This window comes from Camelus ferus, chromosome 3 (assembly GCF_009834535.1).
Source record: "Camelus ferus isolate YT-003-E chromosome 3, BCGSAC_Cfer_1.0, whole genome shotgun sequence".
Classification (NCBI taxonomy): domain Eukaryota; kingdom Metazoa; phylum Chordata; class Mammalia; order Artiodactyla; family Camelidae; genus Camelus; species Camelus ferus.
Window position 1 is genome coordinate 32,289,584 of NC_045698.1, and position 21,895 is coordinate 32,311,478.

The 21,895-nt window shown below is 36.6% G+C and overlaps 1 protein-coding gene and 1 long non-coding RNA gene across 4 annotated transcripts in view; both read left to right on the forward strand.

Annotated features, from left to right (window-relative positions):
* Positions 1-21,895, forward strand: part of PARP8 (poly(ADP-ribose) polymerase family member 8) — a 163,117-nt gene that overhangs the window by 63,475 nt on the left and 77,747 nt on the right. For all 3 annotated transcript variants that reach the window (XM_032471889.1, XM_032471897.1, XM_032471903.1), the window contains one exon: positions 19,403-19,440. In XM_032471889.1, coding sequence (XP_032327780.1) covers positions 19,403-19,440 — 38 coding nt within the window. The remainder of the gene's footprint in view (positions 1-19,402; positions 19,441-21,895) is intronic.
* Positions 8,052-14,841, forward strand: LOC116660979. The gene is made up of 3 exons (XR_004316720.1): positions 8,052-8,063; positions 13,657-13,661; positions 14,759-14,841. It is a non-coding gene; the product is annotated as an uncharacterized LOC116660979 (long non-coding RNA).

Below are 21,895 nucleotides of genomic sequence, written 5' to 3' on the forward strand. Positions count from 1 at the left end.
CAGAAATATTTTGAGGAAGAAAAAGATAAGATATTGTGGCAAAATAATGAGAAGTTTCTTGCCATAGCAAAAGGCTCAGTGTGCAAAATCATAAGAGATCAAAAAAGACTTAGAGGAGAATGTCAGGAAACCTAGCCCTGCTTCTGGTTACACATGGAATTGAATTTATGTTTTATGTTTTTATGTTTCTTCATCTGTAAAATGAGGGTGTGCAGGAGGTGATTATTGTCATCTATTCCACTCAGACACTCTGAAATCAAGATCATATTATGAACTTTTTTTTTTTTCATTTCCAAAATCTTTTATCTTTGGTTTGGCCTTTATAGAGTGAAATCGAAACAAAACTCTCCATTTTGAATTTCTTTGTTCAATTGCTTTCTCTTTCACTCTTCTGTCCAAAAGAATGTGCATATTTTTCTGTTGGACTTGAGTCAAATGAAAATGTGAGATGGGGAATTCATAGAATTGTGCATTTGCTTGTAGAGATCTGACTTATGTAAATCTCATAAGTCTGGTAGACATCTTCAGTGTATTTATTTGCTTGTTGAACCCTGAATGAAAGATCACTAGACAGCTTTTTATTCTTTCCATTGTGAAGATATAGTCATCCTGATCTTATTATGATGGGAAGTGTTCATTATTCCCTTCAGATTTTTTTTTTTTTTTTTTTTTTTGGGCTACAGTTATTGGGAAAGCATAAGGTATAGGACTCAATGCTTGGGTATTTATGTGTAAATTTGTTATTATAATGTTATGTGTTTGCTTATTTACAGAATGTGGCCCCGTGAGTCATCCTTTTAAATATTAAAAGTTGAAATATATAGATTGTGTACAGTTCATTAGCCAGAATTTCTAAATCTAAAATGCTTTGAAAATTGAAACAATTATTTTGTAAATTTGGCTCACATTTGGTGGTAAACTGATCTGAACCGACATGAAGTATTTATAGTGGGAACACTTATGCATCTCCCTCTATACGTATTTTTTTTTTTTCATGGTTGGATGTAAAATGTGTACTCTGTTACCTTTCTAAAATATGAAAAACTATGAATTTCAAAACATCTTGCCACTGGGGATTCAGATAAGAGACTGAGATCTTTATCATCATTAATTTTCCCAGAGGATTAGCATGTGAGCATAAGAATTGTTGTTGGCAGTGGAAATACAATGCAATAAATAGACAATAATTTAGTGCTTGCCCCTAAGAAAGGTTGGATTTAGAATCTGGAAGAATTAAGTACATACCATGTGGGAGATAATCTTAACAAACACAAAACCTATGGTAGAATTTCTGTATTGAAATTAGTGCATAGTACTTGTAATTTTTAAAGCCAGGGTTCTTTTTGCTATAAATGCAAATAGTGTTTTGTACAGATTTGCTCAACATGGTTGACAGAAATTCTGAATAGAAATAGTTGATATGCCAACTAATATTTACATAAAAACTAATTAATGGACTGCTTTGGAAACATTCAGTATTTCATTGAGTAAATTTGGCTTTGAAAACAAAGTAGTAAAAATTTTTTTAATGACAAATGCTAATGACATGCAATAATTTTGACTCAGCAGGTTGTATCTTTTTTTTTTTTTTAGTTAACTATAGGAATGAAACTGAGTAATTTTCACATAATAGTGCTTTTAAATTTCTGATCTATACTCATAGATGACAGATTCAAAATTGGTGCAAAACTTGCTCCTAACATAACAGATGGTGTCTATTGGACTGTCTGGTGGGCAACTTGACTTTTTAAAATAACTGAAAATTCAAATTCAATTGCTAGTACCAATACTTTCTTTTTACATTGTAGTATAGTTGATGTACAATATTATAGGTTACAGGTATATAATGTTGTGATTCACAGTTGTTAAAAGTTATGCTCCATATGCAATTATAAAATATTCGCCATGTTGTACAATATATCCCAGTAGCTTATTTTATACGTAATAGTTTATACCTCTTAACGCCTTACCCCTAGATCGCTCCTCCCCCCTTCCCTCTCCCCACAGGTAACCATTAGTTTGTTCTCTATATCTGTGAGTCTGTTTATTTATTGTTACATTCACTAGTTTATTGTGGTACCAATACTTTCTGAAAATCTTTTTTCTGCTTAAAAAGTTTTATAATTTTAAATACTTAATGAAATAGTTTTCAAAAAGCTTTAAAATGCTTCCCTGATTGATTGACTTTAACTTAATATTCTTATTTTATAGGACAGTTTTTGAAAAAGTATATTAAGCTGCAATAGTAATATATATGTTTAGATTTCAGTTAAAACTATACTCAGGGTATAGTTGTTAAATAATTTAGAAAGTGACATCAATTATTGACTCACTACCTCACAATTTGTTATACATATAAGGGGGTTTTGTCTGTGGTAAAATCTAATATCTTTATGATCTTTTTCAACCTCTTAATCATGTGAGGCTTTGTTTTATTTTCAATATAACTTATTTTCCTACTAAGTCAGATTGCCTACAGTTCACATAGATCTGATTCTCACACTCGTTCATTTTTCCTTCAGTCAATTTCTGTTGTGTTCTCAAGTGTTACAGTTACCTCCAAAAGCCTTCCTTAAGTGACCTTGTCCCCTGTAGAGCGTTTCCTTACCTTGCTCAGTTACTCTGTGCAGTAACTGATGACTCTACTCATGAGAAAGACGAACTTCAGTGACCTGCTTTGTTATGGAAAATAATGTTGGAAGCATTGGGAAAATCCTGTGGGAGTCCATGATCTAATGATATTAAATGCAAAATTATGGATAAGAGTGATACAAAACCTTTTAACAATGAATTTTATCTTTCTTTTTTTATGGAGGTTTTATTTCAGAACCCGTATAGATACTTATCCTCTTTTCAGTTGGTATATGTGAAATTCATAATAATTCATGAAGGATCTCTTGAGGATAGAGTTGGAGGTTGGGAATTCTCTTGGAGGAAATTTCATCATGTTCTTTCTCAGTGGCCCTCTTAAGAAGAGGAGGGTGAAAATGAGAAGAGACCTTTGTGATGGTGTTGCGGAGGGATACCCAGTTCTTCATTGGCTTTGGGCCGTCACGGATGCATAAAGTGATGCTAATCACACATACTCAGTTCTCCGTGATTACAGAGGGAGGCGTGTAGGTGAATTGTTTGCAGAAGAATCACATAATCATTTCAAACCAGTCAACTGGTCAGTAACATATTTACTGTTACACAACATTGATTCCCCTTCGTCTTTCACATCCTTACAGCTGTATAATCCTCAACTAAATTGCAAATGTCCCCAGGATGGCTAGTATACATTTTCCATCTCAGATCGACTGAACAAAGACAGTTAATGCTTTCTCTCGTTCTTTCCCCCAGCCCCTGCTTTGCCTTTCTCGGCATTCCGTGCCCTGAGAAACTTCTTCATTGACTTATCTACGGCTAAGAGGTTTATCTATTTTTAGAAATAGAGAAGTGACTTTCCATGGGTGCTGGAGTTTTCCCATTTTCTTCAGTAAATTCACAGTGCCAGAATCAACGATGCCAAGACACATGTTTATTCCTTAACAGTCATTGCCAGCAAGGGAAGCGGAGAGAGTGGGACATTTATGCCCACCCTCAATTCAAACCCTAACAAGATTATATACGCAGAATCAAGTGTTAGACAAACCTATATTCTAGAGCCTCAGTATCACTATAATGTATTCTGTATAGAAATTCATCATGAACACAAGGGTTTGTGGTGATGGGAGGAACATTTTTATAAGTTGAATTGATGGTTGCTTCTCTGATTTCGTAGTGCTATAGTAGGGTTCCAGTGTACATTTGTACGGCTCCTGGGGAGCTATGTGAACAGAATGTTTTCTGTAATTTATTTAAAACTATTTGCATGGCCTGCAAATTTTGAAATTTCAAGGCCTTCAAGTGCCTTTTGCTGTTTTTTTTTTCAGATTTTATAATCAATGTTGCAAATATCAAGTGTAATATTCTTATGATTTTGACTGAGCCTATAAAATTATAGATGAATGTACTGAACCCTCTGTACATAGTGTATAAACACAATGTGACTCCTGTGTTCTCATTTCCGGCATTATACAGTACAACAGAATTCCATTACAATCACGTGTTTCATGCAGACACATTATAGGCCAAATTATGTCCCTTAAAATAACACACATATAAAAACAATCTGTTCCATGAGTGGAAGACAAGTATTATGCATTTCTCCTAAAATCAGACTTATAAACAGACTTAAGTTATTTAGGTTATCTTTGATAAGACATAAAATACTTCTTATTCTACCATGTTTTAAGAGTCATTCAGTGTACACGGCAAGGGAGCTATACATATATTTTGAGCTATACATATATTTTGATTCAATATGCATAATATTGAACTTCTGGGACACAACTGTGAATGAGATACATGATCTAGTACAATCAGATACTTTAGATCTAGTGGGGGAAAGAGATATTGATCTGATACTTACCTAAATTATAACCGTGAAAAGTTTTAGGAGGGGTTAGTACAGGGTCCTGTGAAAGTGTTTAGTAGGGGGACTGAATCCTGTCCGGGGCAGCTGGGACAGAGCAAGGTAGAACCTGAGAGGCAGGACCTGAGAAATTAAAAATGTAAACCAATTCCTGAAAGATATATAGGTTCTAGCCAGGAGGTAGAGAGGAGTTTCCCCCATTTTATTAATATATTCTTATTTGAGTTGTGGAATATAATTTTAAAATTAATTCTAATAGTTTTCCCCTATAAATGTACTTGATTACTATTATAACATTTATTCCAGAAAAGTTAGGAAGAAAAGAAAAGCAGACATCATTAGCAATAACAACAGTCAGTGATCCAAGCAACGTTCCCACCATAAAAGATACACTCAGACCCTTCTCCCCCACCAAAAAAAACCCTATACAACCATAAATCCATATTTTGATAAACTTGTATAAATCCAGAGTTTCAACAAAAATGGAGTCACCACATGAGATTACAGTTTTACGTTCCTTTTAGTGCTGCAGCATCCTTGTAATGGATATACTATTTATTATTTATATGACCAGACCCTATTCATGGACCTTTTAGTTACCTCTAACTTTTCAATAACCCCAAAGTATTTTAAGCAAAGTCTACTGTATTTGTAAAGCTGACTTTATTATTTTAGCACTTAAATTAATCTGAAATAAGGAGGCATTCACTTACAAATTCCAAAGCTTCTTTGTTTATGTTTACATGATTCAAATGAGAATTGGAGGTACAGACATTTTACTTACTGAGATACATATTGTTTACTAAGTAAAAGCTCATTTGTCATGCCATGCCCAGGAATCATTTGCATTATGATCATTTTATTTTATTTTGTCTTACTACTTAGCTTTTATCCCATAGAGTAGAATAATAGCTGAGGCAATCAGAAATTTCTTTGGAATCAGATAATCACTGCAGGGGCCACTGAACAATGCCCACTATTCCAGTGGAAACTACTCGGAATCTTTCTTGCCCATTTTAATATTTTTGACTGTGTTTCTTTATAGTCTTCTTCCTGTGATCGTAAGTAATTTCCAAAGGTAATTCTTCATCAAAAAAAAAAAAAAAGAAAAAACTACAACGAGAGTGTTAACTGGCCGTAGAGGCCTCCTTGAGTTTGCAAATCTAGAATCTTGAACTCTCAAGGTGATAGAATTGAACTTCTCTTCAGAAATTTTCATAAGAAATCTTTAATTGGGATTGTAAAAGCCTCTATTATTTGCTTCTCTGAGGCTAGAAAAGCAAAACCAAGACACAATCTACAACAGATTTCACCTTCAGTATCTACATAATTGGACAAGTAGCTGTTTGGTTGAGGCTCCCAACATTTGCTAAGGTTCCCACCGATCCGCCAGAAAGTGACCTCTCTCACCCCTCTTTTGGCCTGGCCATTTTTCTGGCAGAGAATTGTAGGCATAAATTCCACATAAAAGTCACTTTCCTTGCCCTACAGTAGTTGCTTGTCATTCCTGATTAAATGAAAATCATTTTAAAATATGATATTCTAGGAATAACTTTGGTTACACGTTGATTTGTCTAGTAATATCCTGGTTAAAAAAAAAGAGAGCGAGCAGATTCTTATTGAGCCTGTGAAAATAACCATATGGCCATGAAAAGTGAAGAGACTCATTAGGAGTTCCTGAATTCTAGAGGGATCAGTGAGGATCAGATGCTCTTTTAAAATGTTTCATTTTATTTTATGGAAGCGGTGTCTACAAAATTGGAAGTTAGATATACCTCCAAAAGAAAGAAAAAGAAAGATGGAAGTTTTCTTCGTCTAACAGTTAGAAAATAGAATATTAAGACAGGAACGATATCTGAACAAATGGCTGCCATTAAACATTCCTCATCAGTTAAGTCAATCATATGCAATTCTTATTTCATTGTCTTGGCTGTCAGCAGGGTCTGCCTTGATGTGGCCTTCTGCTTCCACTGTAGAAATCCACGTATTAGTGTTGAGTTTGGATATACATTCAAGGGATAGGTATTCTAATTGTAACTGGTTAAACTGCCCCCTTTCCTTGGTAGAACCATCCACATGGCTTTCTTTGTGTTAAATATTTGTTGCTTTGAGGCTGTCTTTTAGTTACATATTTACTGGCTTAAGAAGGAATTGCATTTGATTGAATATCTAATAATCAATTAACTTTGCGGTCAAAATATGTCAGATTTAAGTACATTACCCTTGTTTTCAAATAATTATACTTTCTACATTAACCTTGTGAGAACAAATCATATTTCAAAAGCTTAATGAAGAGTGAAAGGCTAATTGAGTTTAGTAAGCACTTGGAAATACTATTCTGCAGTCTGAAAGTATCTCTCCTGTTTTTTTGCTGACCTCTCAAAGGCTGTAGTCCAGAAAGAAAAAAAAGCAAGGGATAGGACTATGGCTCTCCAAATCCAATTTCACATACATATAGTATTGAAACAAAATAATAAATCAAATGCCCAAGAAGGAATAAAAAATTATATAACCACAAGGAAAAAACAATGTTTGTTACACCCTAAAGAAAATGACCATACCTTTGGCAAACAAAATAATAAATAACTTGTGAGTTTTATTGTGTAATGTCTAATAATATATTATAATCATTTTCAGGTCTTAAGTTCCATAAAAGTTATGAATATTACTTAAAACCCTAAGTAAATCATTGGTGTATTCTCTACTTTCAAATAATTAGGCAAAAAAATCATAAAATTAAGTCAAGGCTATATGCCTCAGTTTTTAATTTAATAGCTAGTAGCTGTTTACATTAAAATAACTCAATTTAATAGGTCTGACTACAAATTAGGATGATTTTACTTGCAAGAAACAAAAATATTTTATGCTTACTTGAACTGTAAAAGCAGAGTTATTTATTACTGCAATGAAAAAAAGTGCATTGATAATGAGATTTAGGTTTATTTTGATCAGGGCTCTGCCTCTGTCTCCATCTCTGAAATTTTCTAAGCCCCACCTTTCTGTTCACCATGGGTGTTAGAAGGCGGCCGGCAGAAACAATGGCCATGTGCTTCCTCATTCTCACCCAGGAGGAGCAAGTGTTACTTCCTAGAACCGTTAAATAAAAGATACAAGCTTTAGTCTGAACGAGTCACCGGGGACCAACCGCTGATGCCAACGTGTAGGCTCAGCGACTTCTCTTCCCTGCTGTGTGTGGGGGGGCGATTCTGGTTGGTTTATCCACTGCTCAGCCCTCCTCTCTGCCTGAGAGAAGGGATTCTCCTCCTGCAAATTCATGGGCTTCCGCACGCAGCAGGGAGGGGAAGGAGGCAGGCGGATAGTGGGGAGGCCTTGTGGACATTCATTACAGGATTATTTTACATCTTTGCATTCTTGAATTTTGGAGGAAGGGAGAGAGTTGAGCCGTCATTTTCACTGATCGTCTCCTCTCATTACACAAGCTGGTTTCTTCCACATGTCATCTTCCGTGTATGCCCGGCAAGAGGAGGAAGTAGATGTTCTCTCACCTAACAAATCAGCAGGAGGTTCTCCAGTTAAGTTGTCTCAGGTTCACGTGGCTCGTAAAGGCATATTCTGAAGTCCATTCTCTTTCTCCTGTGCTCTTCAGGTTGTAAACTAAATCATATTTGATAAGTAATTTTGTGAAGAGGGTTATTCCTAGTTAGAAGAACAAAGGATGTATATGTTTTAAATAAACATTCATTCCACAAATAATGACAGTATTCTTACTATGTGCTAGGTGTATGGTAGATGCTGGGATACTGTGGTCAAGAAAACGGGTGCCCTCTAATCTTACAGGTTTCGCGGGGGGAAGCACATGTTAATATCATGCAAAGAAGCGTATAGTTACAAACTGTGTGACTGCTCTGTCCTAAGATCTGTCCAAGTCGGGAAGGTTCATCAAAGAGCTTTTTCCTAGGAGGTGGCATTTGAGTTGAGATTGGAAGGATGAGAATGAGTAAACAAGACAAAAAGGAGCTGGGGGAAGGGAGAGAGAGAATTCCAGGCAGAGGGAACATGGCGCGGCTAAGGACTGAGAGAGTCCTTTTTGTCGGAACACGAGGAGTGACCCAGGAGAATGAGACACGTAGACGGGCTGGATCCTGCAGGATCTTCAGATGGTATTAAGAATTGTGTCTTGGAAAAGACTAATTTTATGTACCTTTACTATTGGAGAAAGTTGGTGAGGTAGTATCTTAGTATGTAGTGCAGTTATCTCTCTAAATATTTATAATGTTTTCTTAAAACATGTTTTCTTGCCTCTACAAAGCCTTACTTCAGTTACAGAATTATTCCATCATATTTGGCCTTTCAGCCTTGACATGCTACTCAAATTGTTTGTAGCAGCTTTAAACTTTTTATAACCACTTACGACTTGAATTTAGATGTAGATTGGTGAAGGTAAAGGCACCTACATTTTAGTGAATATTTATCAAAAAGAGTATTGCATTAGTTATAGTTGCAAACTGTGCAGAGAAGAAGAGTCCAGACATTAAACTTTAGGGAAAGAAACACGGAAATTATACACACACACACACACACATATGAATTTAATGTAGATTTCAGGTACTATTTATACATAATTAAATAGTAGTGACTTGGCATGCCCTATCCACCATTCATGTCTTGATGGAATTGCATTTGTGACCTCCTCTTATTTTTGGTTATGATTAAAGAAAGAGAGAGAAGCAGAACTATATTTAAATATACTGTTGGATTTTGCATTTGACTACAGCAGTTTAAAAGAGCAATTTTGCTCATACCATATGGTGTAGTAATACCATAAATGAAGCACGCATCTAGGTTACTAATCAAAGTGGACTTAGGCCTTTCAAGTTCATCCCTGTTGAGAAGCTGGTCCACTTAGAAGTCTAAACATTTGACCTGTAGTGTAATATTTAAGCATAGAAAGTTGCTGACTCACCCACTTCGCTAAAATCAAACAAAACACCATTACTTTTGATCCTGTTACTTCACTTTAAAGCATAACTTTAAAAATTATCAAAGTATGCTTTGAAAATAGGAACATGCATATTATTGAGAAACTTAATGTTTATTGGGCAAGCATCTTCATCCTTTTACCTTTGTAAAGGGTGGTATGAATTGCCCTATATTGACAATTTATTTCCTTGGTGGGAAAGATGAGTCTTCTGTTGTGGTGTGAGAACTTTGTGCTCTTGTCTTTGTGCTGAGTGATACAAAAGAAGGGGAGGGCAGATACCGGCACAGGGTTTCCACAGGAGACCTTGAATAAAGCATGCATGGAATATATGATGTTGCAACAAATTCCTGCTCAGACATTTCCATACCACTGCCTCTTCTGTCTAGGTGAACTGACATTCTTTCTCCTGTAGGTTCAAGATAGGAGTAGGTTTTATATGTAGTGCTCTTCTGACAACTAAACTAGTCAAACTACTAATTGGTTTGACATGCTAACCTGTCTACTCCTTTGTATAAATAACTGGTGCTTCCATTTTTTTTTTTTTTTGAAACATCTCAGAGATCTTCCCCAATACCATACGTATTATTGAATTTCAGCTAATGCTGTCGGGACTGGTAAGATTGCGAGTATCTCCTTCATTATGCACATTTGAAAATGAAAAAGACAGAGAATACATATGGCGTGGGCATTCAGAACGCATTCTACTTCTTTACGTCACAAAAAGCCTGTTAACAGAATGTGATGAAAGGGTCTGATGCTCTTGTGCATGGTGGTTTGTACCCACAGGGACAACTGCTGTGCACCAGCATTTGCTGATTTTTATCAAATATTTAAGCACTTGCCTACTACTTGGTATGTACTCTGTCCAGGACTGTCGTGATATATCCTCAAGTAATTTTGGAAAAAGATATGATTAGTTCGTGTACTCAGAAATAATTTGTTGATGGATAAGTTGCTGTGTCAAAGCCCTGGGAATTTGAGGATGAACCTGTCTGGTCTGTATCTTCAGTCTAGAAGACAGCCGATGTCAAGGTGAAGTGGGACATGGGGGAAGGAACACCCAAGTCTGCCCGGCTTGTTGGAGAAGTTCCATGGGAAGTTGTCCTTGAGATTGAATCTTGAGGGGAGAGGGGAGTGTGCTCTAGGAAAGTAAGTCTATGTGTAAGAATGATAATAATTATAATAATTTTATTAATGAAGCAGCTGATGTTTATTGAATACTTTGGTGTCTTTTTTTTCCCAGCGCTTTGTGCATAGCGTGTGCATATTTACCCCTCACAACAGCCCTAAGAGGTACTACAGACGAGGAAACTGAGGCAAAGAGTGGTTAGTTATCCAGCCCTCCATCACCTGGTTCATAATGGCAGAGCCAGACTCACAGCCCAACAGTCTGCGTCCACTTTCCTTTGTGTGGAAAAAGATGACCTGCTTGGGGAATGGTAGGACCTGAAATGGTTGGAAGTTACGGTCTGTGGGTATTTGTCAGGGTTTTGGCTGGTCAGGCACTTACGGGTCAGACCAGGAAAAGCCTTGGAAGACTTGTTAAGGAGTTAGAATTTTATTCTGTAGGATCAATGTCTATGTTTTTTGAAAATCAGATCCAGATCTTACCTTTACCAGAATCACTTGGGGTGCTTTTTAGGGATGTGCACTCCCAGGTTCATATCTACTGAATCAGAATTTCCTTGTTGCAGAAAGTGACCAAGGGGCTTGTACCCTGATACAGTCTAGTGCTGAGTAGATTCCAGTTCCCAGTAGCAGCTCTGCTCTTATTTGCACCAAATACCTTGATATTTGATTTACTGACTTGAAAATTGACGTAAAGAAGGCCAAGAGTTCCGTTATGTGTGTGTTGGGTTTAATTTGCTTGCAGACTATCCTATTGAAAATGTGAGGGGGAAAAAAAAAGAGAAGCTGCCTGCTTGATGTGGAGGTAGGGAATTTTTGAGTCTTCTACCTATGGCTGGTAGGGCTATAGTTGAGATTACTCATGTGAAAAAATAGAGCAGTCAGCATGGCTGGAAAGCATTGAAATATGAAAATAACATGAAATGTTAGACATCAAAAGGGATTAAGAAGACATCTTCAAAAGCAAGAGGGGACCCAGGGAGAGGTGGAGTTCAGCAAGCAGGGAAGGAAGTTTTTATGATGTCTTTGTTTTTATTAAATGCATCTGAGAATTCGTGTAAGAAAAGGACGAGAGAAAAAAAATAATAAAAAGGCTGATGGTGACCTGAAGAAGCAGAAACTTGGTGTTTTGAAGTGGAAGCCAGATTGTAATGTACATGAGAAGTGGTGGTCAGTGAGAACAGCTTAGATTACTCTTTGTAAAAAAACCTAACTTTAAGAAGAAAAGGAGGGTGATAATTAGAAAAGGCTACAGGGTACAGGGAGATCTTAAACGTTACTAGAATTTTTTCTTTTTATACAGTACACACTTATAAAGATTGAACGATACAGATACACAGAAAGAATGTAGTTCCCTTTCATCCAATAACCAAGAGATAGCAACTATTATTAGAACTTGGTATTTTTCAAACCATGTTTCTATCAGGATATATTTGTAGTAGATATGTATTTACACATTTTTAATGAAAATATACAGTCCAAACTTTTGTGTGTACCTTAATGTATCGGAAACACATCTTTCATTAAATGTTATTTTACACCATTCCTTTTTCATAGTTACTACCGTCACGGGGTGTGTATATAATAGTTTGTATAATCCTATAATTGACACTCTTGGTTTTTGGGGATACTTCTTCATAAATAGTGCTACCATTAATATGTTCGTGGATAAATCTTTTCTCACTTCCATAATTACCAAGTTTGGATTAATTTCAAATTGTGGAATTGTTAAGTTAAATTAATAGAACAAAGCCCTGCATAGACTGTTGGTTTATGAGATCCATAAATCAAATAGGTTTTTAGTCTTAGATAAAAGGACAGTGTTTCCTTCTTTCTGGATGCAAGGAGAGAAGTATGAGCTTGTAGGTGGTTGGTGGGAGAAAGAATGAGAGAATGCCTTGGGGAAGTAACTGTTAGATAATCTATTTTATCTTTGTGTGCATAGTGAAACGGCAGGTTGTTCTGCGGTGTTGGAAAGTTGTAAAGGTTTGGAAAACTGCTGAGAAGAAAAAACAAAGGAGCATATGAGGGGTGGGTTCTGGGGCTGCTGAGCAAAGCTGTGTATAGCTGGTGTCGTGCACCACGTGGAGGTTGTGGGACCAGATCTCTTAATCCCATTGTCCTTTCCAACAGCATTCAGAGCCCAGTGCTAGGAATCCAGAATGCAGACATGAATTCATCTGGTGGTTGTTGGCCAGGCAGGTAGCCTGCATGGGCAGGATGTGGGTGCATGTGGGGCAGCTGAAGGTGGTTTGTAAAGACCAGTTAGGTACCTACGCTCACGTAAGAAGCCCAGAGGGACCGATAAGGAACACAGTGAGTGAACTCATGGAGATTTAAGGATCAGAGAGGAGGAATAAAGTAGTGAGGGATGAAAGTGATAAAATTGTGGCCAGAAAATGGGATTTGGGGGTTGAGATTTTAGAAGGAGAGCTGTTATAGTCCAAGTCGAGGTCCAAGGTGTAGCCATGGATTTGGTGAGTGAAAATTAAGGGAAGATGAGGCCATGGAACTGTATGCAGCCTACTGTTCCTCATGTGGATGTGAGTGATGTAAGGAGTTTTAGTAATGAGGAAGAGAGTGCCCTCGAAAGCCCTAATTCTAGAAAAACGACACACGATTGGCAGCTAATGATGGTAATGAGTGAGAATGCGACAGCTGTTTGACCTGGATGTTTAGAAAAAGTTTTTGGGAGATAAAAATGATAATGAAGGTGATGATGAATGCTTGGGGAAGTAAATGGCATCAAAAAAGCAAATGTGAGCTGCTAGCATGCCCCAGATCTCCTTCTAGCCTGAGATGTACGAGCTGGTTGTGGAGATGGGTGGCGGGACAGCGTCTCCTTCACCTTGTAGCCCTGAGGAGGCCGGAAGAGACTTACGGGTGCCGGAGGGAGTTTCCTTCTAGTAACTCCCAGTGGGTCTGGGAGTGAGTGGGGTACATTCGTCCTCAGGAATGAGCTGTCCTCTTGCAAGCAAACGTACAGAGTAGACACATGTACTCATAAGCATCGTAGTGAGGTTGGAGGACTGCTTGCCGTTAGCTGCAGTTTTGTGTTATTTTCTGTATTTTGCTTTTTCTCATATACATTCTAAAAGTGGTCTAGGGAGGAGAGAAAAGATTTGTAAAGATTTGGTTTATCAGAGAAATTGCTTTAGACTTTAAAGAGTAAGGTAAAAAGAGTATTGCTCAATAAAATATTAGTTTTTGCTTGCTCTGTCAAAACTCCCAGGTGTAATTGAAAATGTTTGTGTTGGATCCAGGTGTATTGAGTTAGAGATGGCAGATCATAACAGCATTTGGGGACCCACTTATTATTGAATTCAGTACCTCTGAAAGGTCTTCTCAGTCTAAACCTCTTTTATCTTCAAGTTGGAGTTCCCCTCTCTCATGTTAAACTGCTCTCTTCCATTAGCTCCTTACTGTTCTTAAAGAAGTTTCTTTAATCTGTGAGCTTAAGAACTAGATGTAAACTCGATCTAGTCTCCATTCCCTGCAGACATTTCAGAAGGAAGAGGGTGGAAATGGAGCAAGCGGTGAAGTGATACCAGAATGACCTTACCAATGATTTGAACTATAGGAGTAAACAAATATACAAACCAAACACAAGATTAGTAGGTCGTGAACTCTGAGGGCTCTCCCAGGAACTGCTCCAGAGGCTCTTGGCAGCTGGGAGGTGTCTTGGGCTGGGGTAGATACTTTCAGAGCAGTAAGAGGTAGAAGCAACCATTTTATCTAAACAATTGTTGAGATTGTAGAACTAACTTACAGATTCTAGTTTAAACCTTGTGATGTTGAGAACCTAGCACTGTGCGGTGCATACAGTTTCTGCCAAACACGTATTGACTGACCAGCACCTCAGTGTAACTGTCGTTTAGCTTATTCTGAAAATCTGAAGGCATTTCTTTCCTGAATCAGAATTCAGAGCTTGCTCCAGGTTTTTCTTCCTTCTCACGCTCACCGTCTTTCACTTCCGCTGCTTCTCAGTAGTTTAGCCCACTGTATTATTTATTATATATAGCATTTGCTACCCTTACTCTTACATCTATTCAAGCTTGGTTCTTTACTCTTTTTTTGGCCCTACCTATTAGGTCCTTTAGCTTTAATCAGCCATGTCTGCTTCTACTAGATTGCTTCCCTAAGAACTCTGTAAGTGAAACTGATTCGGATTTTACAGCCCTGGTGATTTTCCTTCTGGAGTACAGCTAAGAAGATGCCATATATCTGATGAGTCATTTTGTAGGGCTTTTGTTTTCTATTTTGTATTTGAAAATTTAGGTATGATCATGGACATGGGCATATCTCCTAGTATCATGAGGGTAATAATACAACCGTAAAATAAAATCATCTGCGCTAGCTTTGGCCTCTGATAAATGTAATATATTGTGATTTTGAGCAAATTGAATTCCCCAGAGGACATTCATTCATGTAAAATTTCACTTCTGTAAATTTTCCTTGCTTGTACTGGAAGCTGACTAAAATCGCTCGGCCCCTGCTGCCGTGTGTCTGGCGTTGTCCTGGGGGCTTTACGCCTGTTAAGCCATTAAATCATCACAGCAGGCTTGCGAGGCAGATCTGGATTCCCCCATTTTGCTGAAAAGAGGTGGAAGCTGAGCATATAGAAATGACTTTGCTTATGCCAGCCAGCTAGGACGGCTCAAAGCTGGAACTGGACTCGTTTGTTTGACCCTAACCGCAGCAGTCTCCCTAATTGGAGATAGACATGGGAATGTGTTAAGGCTTCATTTTGGACTTAGACATTGATTCGGATGGAAGATGAAGCCAAATGCTGTTGGTTGAGATGGTAAACTGTTGGGAATTAATTCGGCTTAGTACTGAGTGTAATCTCTGGCAAGGTCCCAGGCTTCTGTCACATAGTACTGCCAGATGAAGGGTTGCCTTGATCATCAATAATTTCATTTCTACATAATATAGTTCCATTGTATAAGGGAATGAATTGTGGGAAAATAAATTCACCTAAGGTCATAGTGTGTATTTCCCCCAGCTTGTATGAGGCACCAATGGCTTGGTTATTTTAGCTTCTGATTTTTGGCATTTAATTCAGGGCCATGATTCCCAAAGCTGGGCTGTTGGCTGAGGTCCAATATCTGCCATTTGTTCCTACTTGTCCTTCCCGTTCCATACCCCTCCACGCATGTTTGCTCACGTTTTATTATTCAATTCGATCTCTCTCTTCTTCAGTCTATCCTAAATGTTTCCAATCATAGTAATTCTTTCAAAATACTAATTTTGCCTTAGAATACTTTTATGCTTCATTCTCTGATTTCATTTATACAGTAATATTGAAATGACAAAATTATAGACATGGAGAATTGATTAGTGGCTGCCTGAGGTTGGGGATGTTGGGATGCAGGGAGACAGGTATGACTCTAAAGAGGGAAACCTTTAGGTGATCACATAGTTCGGTATCTCAGTTTGCGATAGTAGGTACATTATGCAAATGCAAGCAGATGGCATAGAAATATATCCAAACTTTACACTAATGTCAATTTCCTGCTTTTGATGTTACACTATACGTGCGTAAGGTGTAATCAGTAGGGGAAACTGGGTGAAGGAGACATGAGACCTCTCTGTACTATCTGTGTAACTTCATGTGAGTCTATAATTATTTAAAAATAAAAGGCAAACAAAACAAAACAAAACACTGTTGTGCTTTAAAATATTTAAGTTCCTTTTTCTCATATTCATTATGTTCTATATGCTTTTTTTCTTTCAAAATTAATCTTTTATTCATCTTCTGATTTTTTTTTCCTACCTAAATCTTATTTGGCATTAACACAATGTTCACCAGGTTACCAAGAAATGCTTCTTGAATTAATTAAACAATTAAATGTGGTTTATGAAAGAACAGTATATTAATATTTGGTCTCATTACTAGCCATCTTTGTTTCCTACCCACTTCCTTATTTAGTCTTTCTTGTCTCTGCCTAATCTCTTTCCAAGGACTCAGCAGTATGTCAGGGATTTGACTGGTGGAGTCCTGGAGACGTGGGCTTGCCTGCGAGGGTTGCATTGCCTGTGGCCACAGTCACAGAACCCAATGTCCAGTCACAAATTCTAAAGGGCAGTGGCTTTTTGAAGGCTCAAGACTCAATGTCATAGGGCAAGTTGAGCCAGGAGACCCAGGATATGAACTAGTGAATCATAATCGTCAATCCATTCAAATTTATTAAGACTAGCTTTGTAGCCCAGTATATGATTTATCTTGGTGAACATTCTATCCACCTGTGCCTGAGAAGAAAAAGGTAATATTCTGTATATCTTTTTTGTGGTTGTAGTTTTCTATGAAAATCTAGTTCAGATCATCTGTGTCTTTAATGATTTTTTTGGAGGTGAGGGGTTTGGTTCTGTCAGTTTCTCAAACTGATGGTGGTGCTCTCTGTGTCTCCCTTTTGTTCTGTGAGGTTTTGCCTTGTGAATTTTGAAACTCTGTTATAGGTACACGCACACTAATGATTGTTGTGCCTTCATCCTGATGAATTGACCCTTGTGTCATTATGAATGATCCCTTTGTATCTGTCTTGAGGTTTTTCTTTGTTATTAATTTAAACACTTCAGTCTTCTTATGCTTACTGTTTGTATGGTATGTCTTTTCCATTTTTAAATTTTCAATCTATCTGTCTTTTTATTTACTGTAGATCTCTTAAAGGCAGCGTAGAATTGGATCTAGTTCTTTTTTATCCAACTGTCCATCTTTGCCTTTTATTCAGTGTGTTTAGTGCATTAGCATTTAAGGCAATTCTTGCTATGGTAGGATCCAGGCACCATTTATTATTTGTTTCCTGTAAACAAATATCCCTTCTGTTTTTTGTTCCTCTGTCCCTGCCTTCTTTTGGATTATATGTTCAAAATGATTGTAAAATTCCACTTTAATCTTGTCTTTTAAGCTTTTTTGTGCTTGCTCTAGGAATTACAGTATATATTCTTAAGTTTTCCTACACTTATTATTCAGGGTTGACATTGTACCATTTCCATAAGATGAAGGACCTTTTGACTGTATACGCCCATTTAACCCTCCTTAACACTGTTCCATAACTGTCACATGGACTGCATTTATGTAGGTCGTAAATCCCACGATGAAGTGTTAGAATGCTTAAACAGTCATGTGTATTTTAAAAGCATTAAGAGAAAAATAGTCTTTTGTATTTACAGTTTCTGGTGCTCTTCATTCCTTCTGGATATTTGACTTTCTGATGTCATTTCAGCCTGAAGAACCTTGTTTGGGATTTCTTGTACTTTGGGTCTGCTGGGACATAGTTCTACAATTTTCTTCTCTGAAAGCTTGTTTAGTTGCCTTCACTTTTGACAGCTGTGTGGCCTGGATGTAGCATTCTGGATTCGTAGTCGTTCCTTTGTCCTGTCCCCCCCACCCCACCCCTGCGCTGTGTCCTTTGCTGCTCTGCTATCTTGTGTCCTCCATAGTTTCCTGTGAAAACTCAACATTGATTTCTGTTTCCCTATATGTGTAATTTTTTTCTCATCTTTAAAAATGTTTTCTTTGTCATTTTCCTTTTGGTTTTTGTGTGTACCTGGGTGGAGCTGTCTTTGCAGGCATCCTGTTTGGGGTTTTCTGAGCTTCTTCAATCTGTACATCTATGTCTTTCACCCAAATTGGGAGATATTTTAGCTCTTTTTTTTTTTCCCCTGCATTATTCTCTCTCTTTTCACCTTCTAAAACTCTAATGATACAAAATATTTGCTCTTTTGCTAGTGTACCACAGGACGCTGATGATGTTTTTGTTTGTTTCTTCTTCAGATTGGATTTTCCTTTATGCCTTTAAGCACTTTATAATAGTTTTTAAATGATTGAAGGCTAATCCCAACACTTGGATCAAATTTTCTCTTGAATATAGGTTCGATTTTCCTATTTGTTCATATGTCAAGTAATTTGGATTGTATTGGATTCACTTTGTGAATGATACATTTGCATAGACTCTGTATTCTGTATGTTCCTTCAAAGAGAATTGGTTTTTTGAGGAGGGGTGGGGGTTCTTAACAGGCAGTTAATTTGGCTGAACTTGAACTAAATTTTGAGTTTTCTGTGACAGGTGGCAGCTCCACTGACCCATCCAAAAAGCTAATATTTAATGTATGCTATGTGTATGTGTTTCACATAAGTAACTATGCTAAAAATCCAAATAGACATGGACCTTAACCTCACAAGACTTGCAATCTAGTTGGTAGAGATAGGAGAGAAAACAAACTATGACACATTCCCATGTGTCATACGTGATCAATACATGGAGACAGTGGGGTTATTGAGCAAGGAATTGTTAAAAATTGTTTTTGAAACACCCCAATCCTTCTGAGAATAAGAGGTAGTTTATTCATTCATTATACATAGTGATGGTGAAAGATTGGCTGATAAATAGCTATTAGTTACACTGTCACTATTTTGCTAATTCTTTGAAGGAAAGGACATGTTTCAAAAGCACGGCATATTGTGGGGAAGCGATGTTAAAAATAAAATGCTTAAATTCATTAATGTTTAAATTCTTGACTGCCATACTAAACAGGAAGAATACTTCCTTTTTTTGTAAGAAAAGATAATTTGATACAATCTGAGCAAATGACGTACATGATCATAAATTTCTGAATGTTAGGCACTGCTGAGCTAAAAAGACCTAGTTCTGCTAAAACAAGTATCACAAAAGATACATATTACTATGTTATATATCTTAAAAGTCTAAGTTTCTTTGTCAGATATCAAAGAGGCTTTCTAATCTGTTTTGATATCTGTTTATACTTATATCTGTATAAATGAATGGGTAACATGGGGTTGGTTTTTGTGTAAAAGCATATCTACCTTAGCAGTAACTTCTTTCTTTTCTCTCTTTTTTTTCCTGTTTTAACAGTGTATCCTATTCAGTACATGTATCTGAAGATTACCCAGGTATGTTTTTCTTCTTAATATTTTCGTTACAAATATTCATGTCATGATTCCTTTGAATATTTTTTTTCTTCTGAAGATGTAAAATGTATATGAATATATCTAGGGGTGAAGCTTTAGCAGGGGAAGGTTTAAACAAAAAAGAATTCTGTTGACTGTGAGGCACATGTCTTACCCCAAGATGCAGTCCAGAATCAAAATAGTTCCCGATGAAAAGTACTTTCCTTGAGCCCATATGATAGCTTCAGCCTATTTACTTACCTCATTACAATTAAAGATTTACTAACCTGGTTTAGTTGTTGGTTTTGGAACATCATTTGGCTTTTTGTAATCTAAAAATAATAGGTAAGAGTAACAACCAGAATAATAACTAAAAATAATAATAGTTGAAAATAATAGGCCTTTCTTAATTTCTCTTAAGTGTATAAATAATTAAACAATTCTCACAGCAACCCTCCGCGATTGTCACCATGATATCCGCATTTTACAGATGAATGATGACACTGCTAGTAAGAGGAAGAGCGGGGATTTGAACCCAAAAGTCCAGAGCCCGTGGACCCTACTGCTAGACTGACTAGGCTTCTTGCATGTACACAGCTGTCCTCACTGTGTGTCCTGAAATAGACCACTAGGTCCACAGATACTTTGTCCATAGAAAACAGAATGTAAGATCATTCCAGATCCATTTCTTTCTGAATCAAACAAGAGTCCTTCTTCTAGGCCATGATCAGTCTTGTATTCCAGACTCACTATAATCTCATCAAAGATTACAGGGTGTGTGTGCCAGCATTGAAGTCACGATAATTTGAAGATATAAATAAGATGTGTTTCTCCTTAGTATTTTGCTCACAAATTATATCTATAATTTTATCTTGAGTAAGAGCATAATCTCTGTAGACGTAGTGTAGACCAAACATGCCTTGATAGTTTACCCTAAAGAGTATAATACAAGAATCTATTGTTTATCATATTCTGTGGCCAAGAATAGCAAATTTTAACTACCTATATTTCATGTATATATACATATTTTTTTTTACTCTGATATTCTTACTTAATAAAGTCTGATAGTTACCAAGCTAAACTGTTATGATCTGTCAGGGTCACAAATTGGAATCATAGTTCCAATTCCTATTCACTTTCTTGGTTGAAACTGGGATCATAATTTTATGTATAAAATGACCGGATTGCTATAAATAACTTTGATTATACATACTTTGAGTATTTTTTTTTAAATAATATATTATGAGGATATTGTAAAACTTATTTCTTTAGCATTTAAGCCAGGTATTTCCTGTGGCAACTTGCATTATGCATTTAACCTTTTTGTAAGACCAAATGTTACATTTTAAAAATGATTTCATAAATCATAAACTCCCTTACAGTTATTTTGCTATGATCTCCATATGTTTTTAACATACTGTTCTATAAAGTTATTGTACAGTTTAACAAGGAGTCATTCATTATTAAAGATATGCCTATTTTTTAATAAAGTATACTTTTAATAAAAAGTGTTCTAGGCAGATTTTATTAACCAAGACATGAAATATTTATAAAGAAAAAAATTTTGTGTAGGTGACTTTGCAGTCAGCCCTCTCCCTTATTATGATGCAGTCTTTTTGACACTGAATGTTTGCTTAAGGATGTTAGGAAAATAAAAGCCCCACTATTTTTTGTAAATATTCTAATTACTGTGCTTCTCATCTGAGGCACTTCCTAGAAATGTCAGCCATGGTTGAGGGGTGCAGGACTTTTAATTCAAGGTGATAGAAAAAAATGCCATTAATCAAAGCCCAATTTGAAGACAGTAAGGGAATTATTCTGTAGCACAGGAAGTATGGTAGATGATGCCTTTAACAAACCAAGTGAACCAAATGTTTAGCTCCCTCTTGTGGCCAAGGGGTTTTAACTCCGGTTTTTCTTGCCATAAAAGAGCCTCACTGGAACTACAATGTATAGAAATTGAAATTAAATAAATTAGTGGGTTTTTTTTTTATTATTTGTGCTTTTTAAAATTGAATTCCCTTCTTGGAGCAAGTCTGTAGTGAATTTCCAATACAATTTCATTTATAAAAAGAAAAGGAATGTAAGTAAGTAAAACACAAAGACAGAGTGCATTTGGGGGTAGAATTTTGAACTGATTGATACAGCCAGTTCACCGTACACAAAGTATTTTCATTCACAGTACTGAACTGATTGTAAATGCCAGTCTGTGTATAGACAGAGCAAGTGCTATCATGACATTTTATATGTGAAGAAATGTGCTCTGAGAGGTGAAATACTTCCCAAGGATGTGTAGTTTGGTGGTACCCAAGTCTGTAATTCGGTTCTGATTGCTGTCACTTCTGAAGAAGAAGTAGTGGTATTTTTATGGTGCTTTCTTCAAAGTGAATGTTAATTACTATGGTAATATTTTCCCCATTATTAAATTTTAATGTGTAATTATTTGTACCAGGAGTTC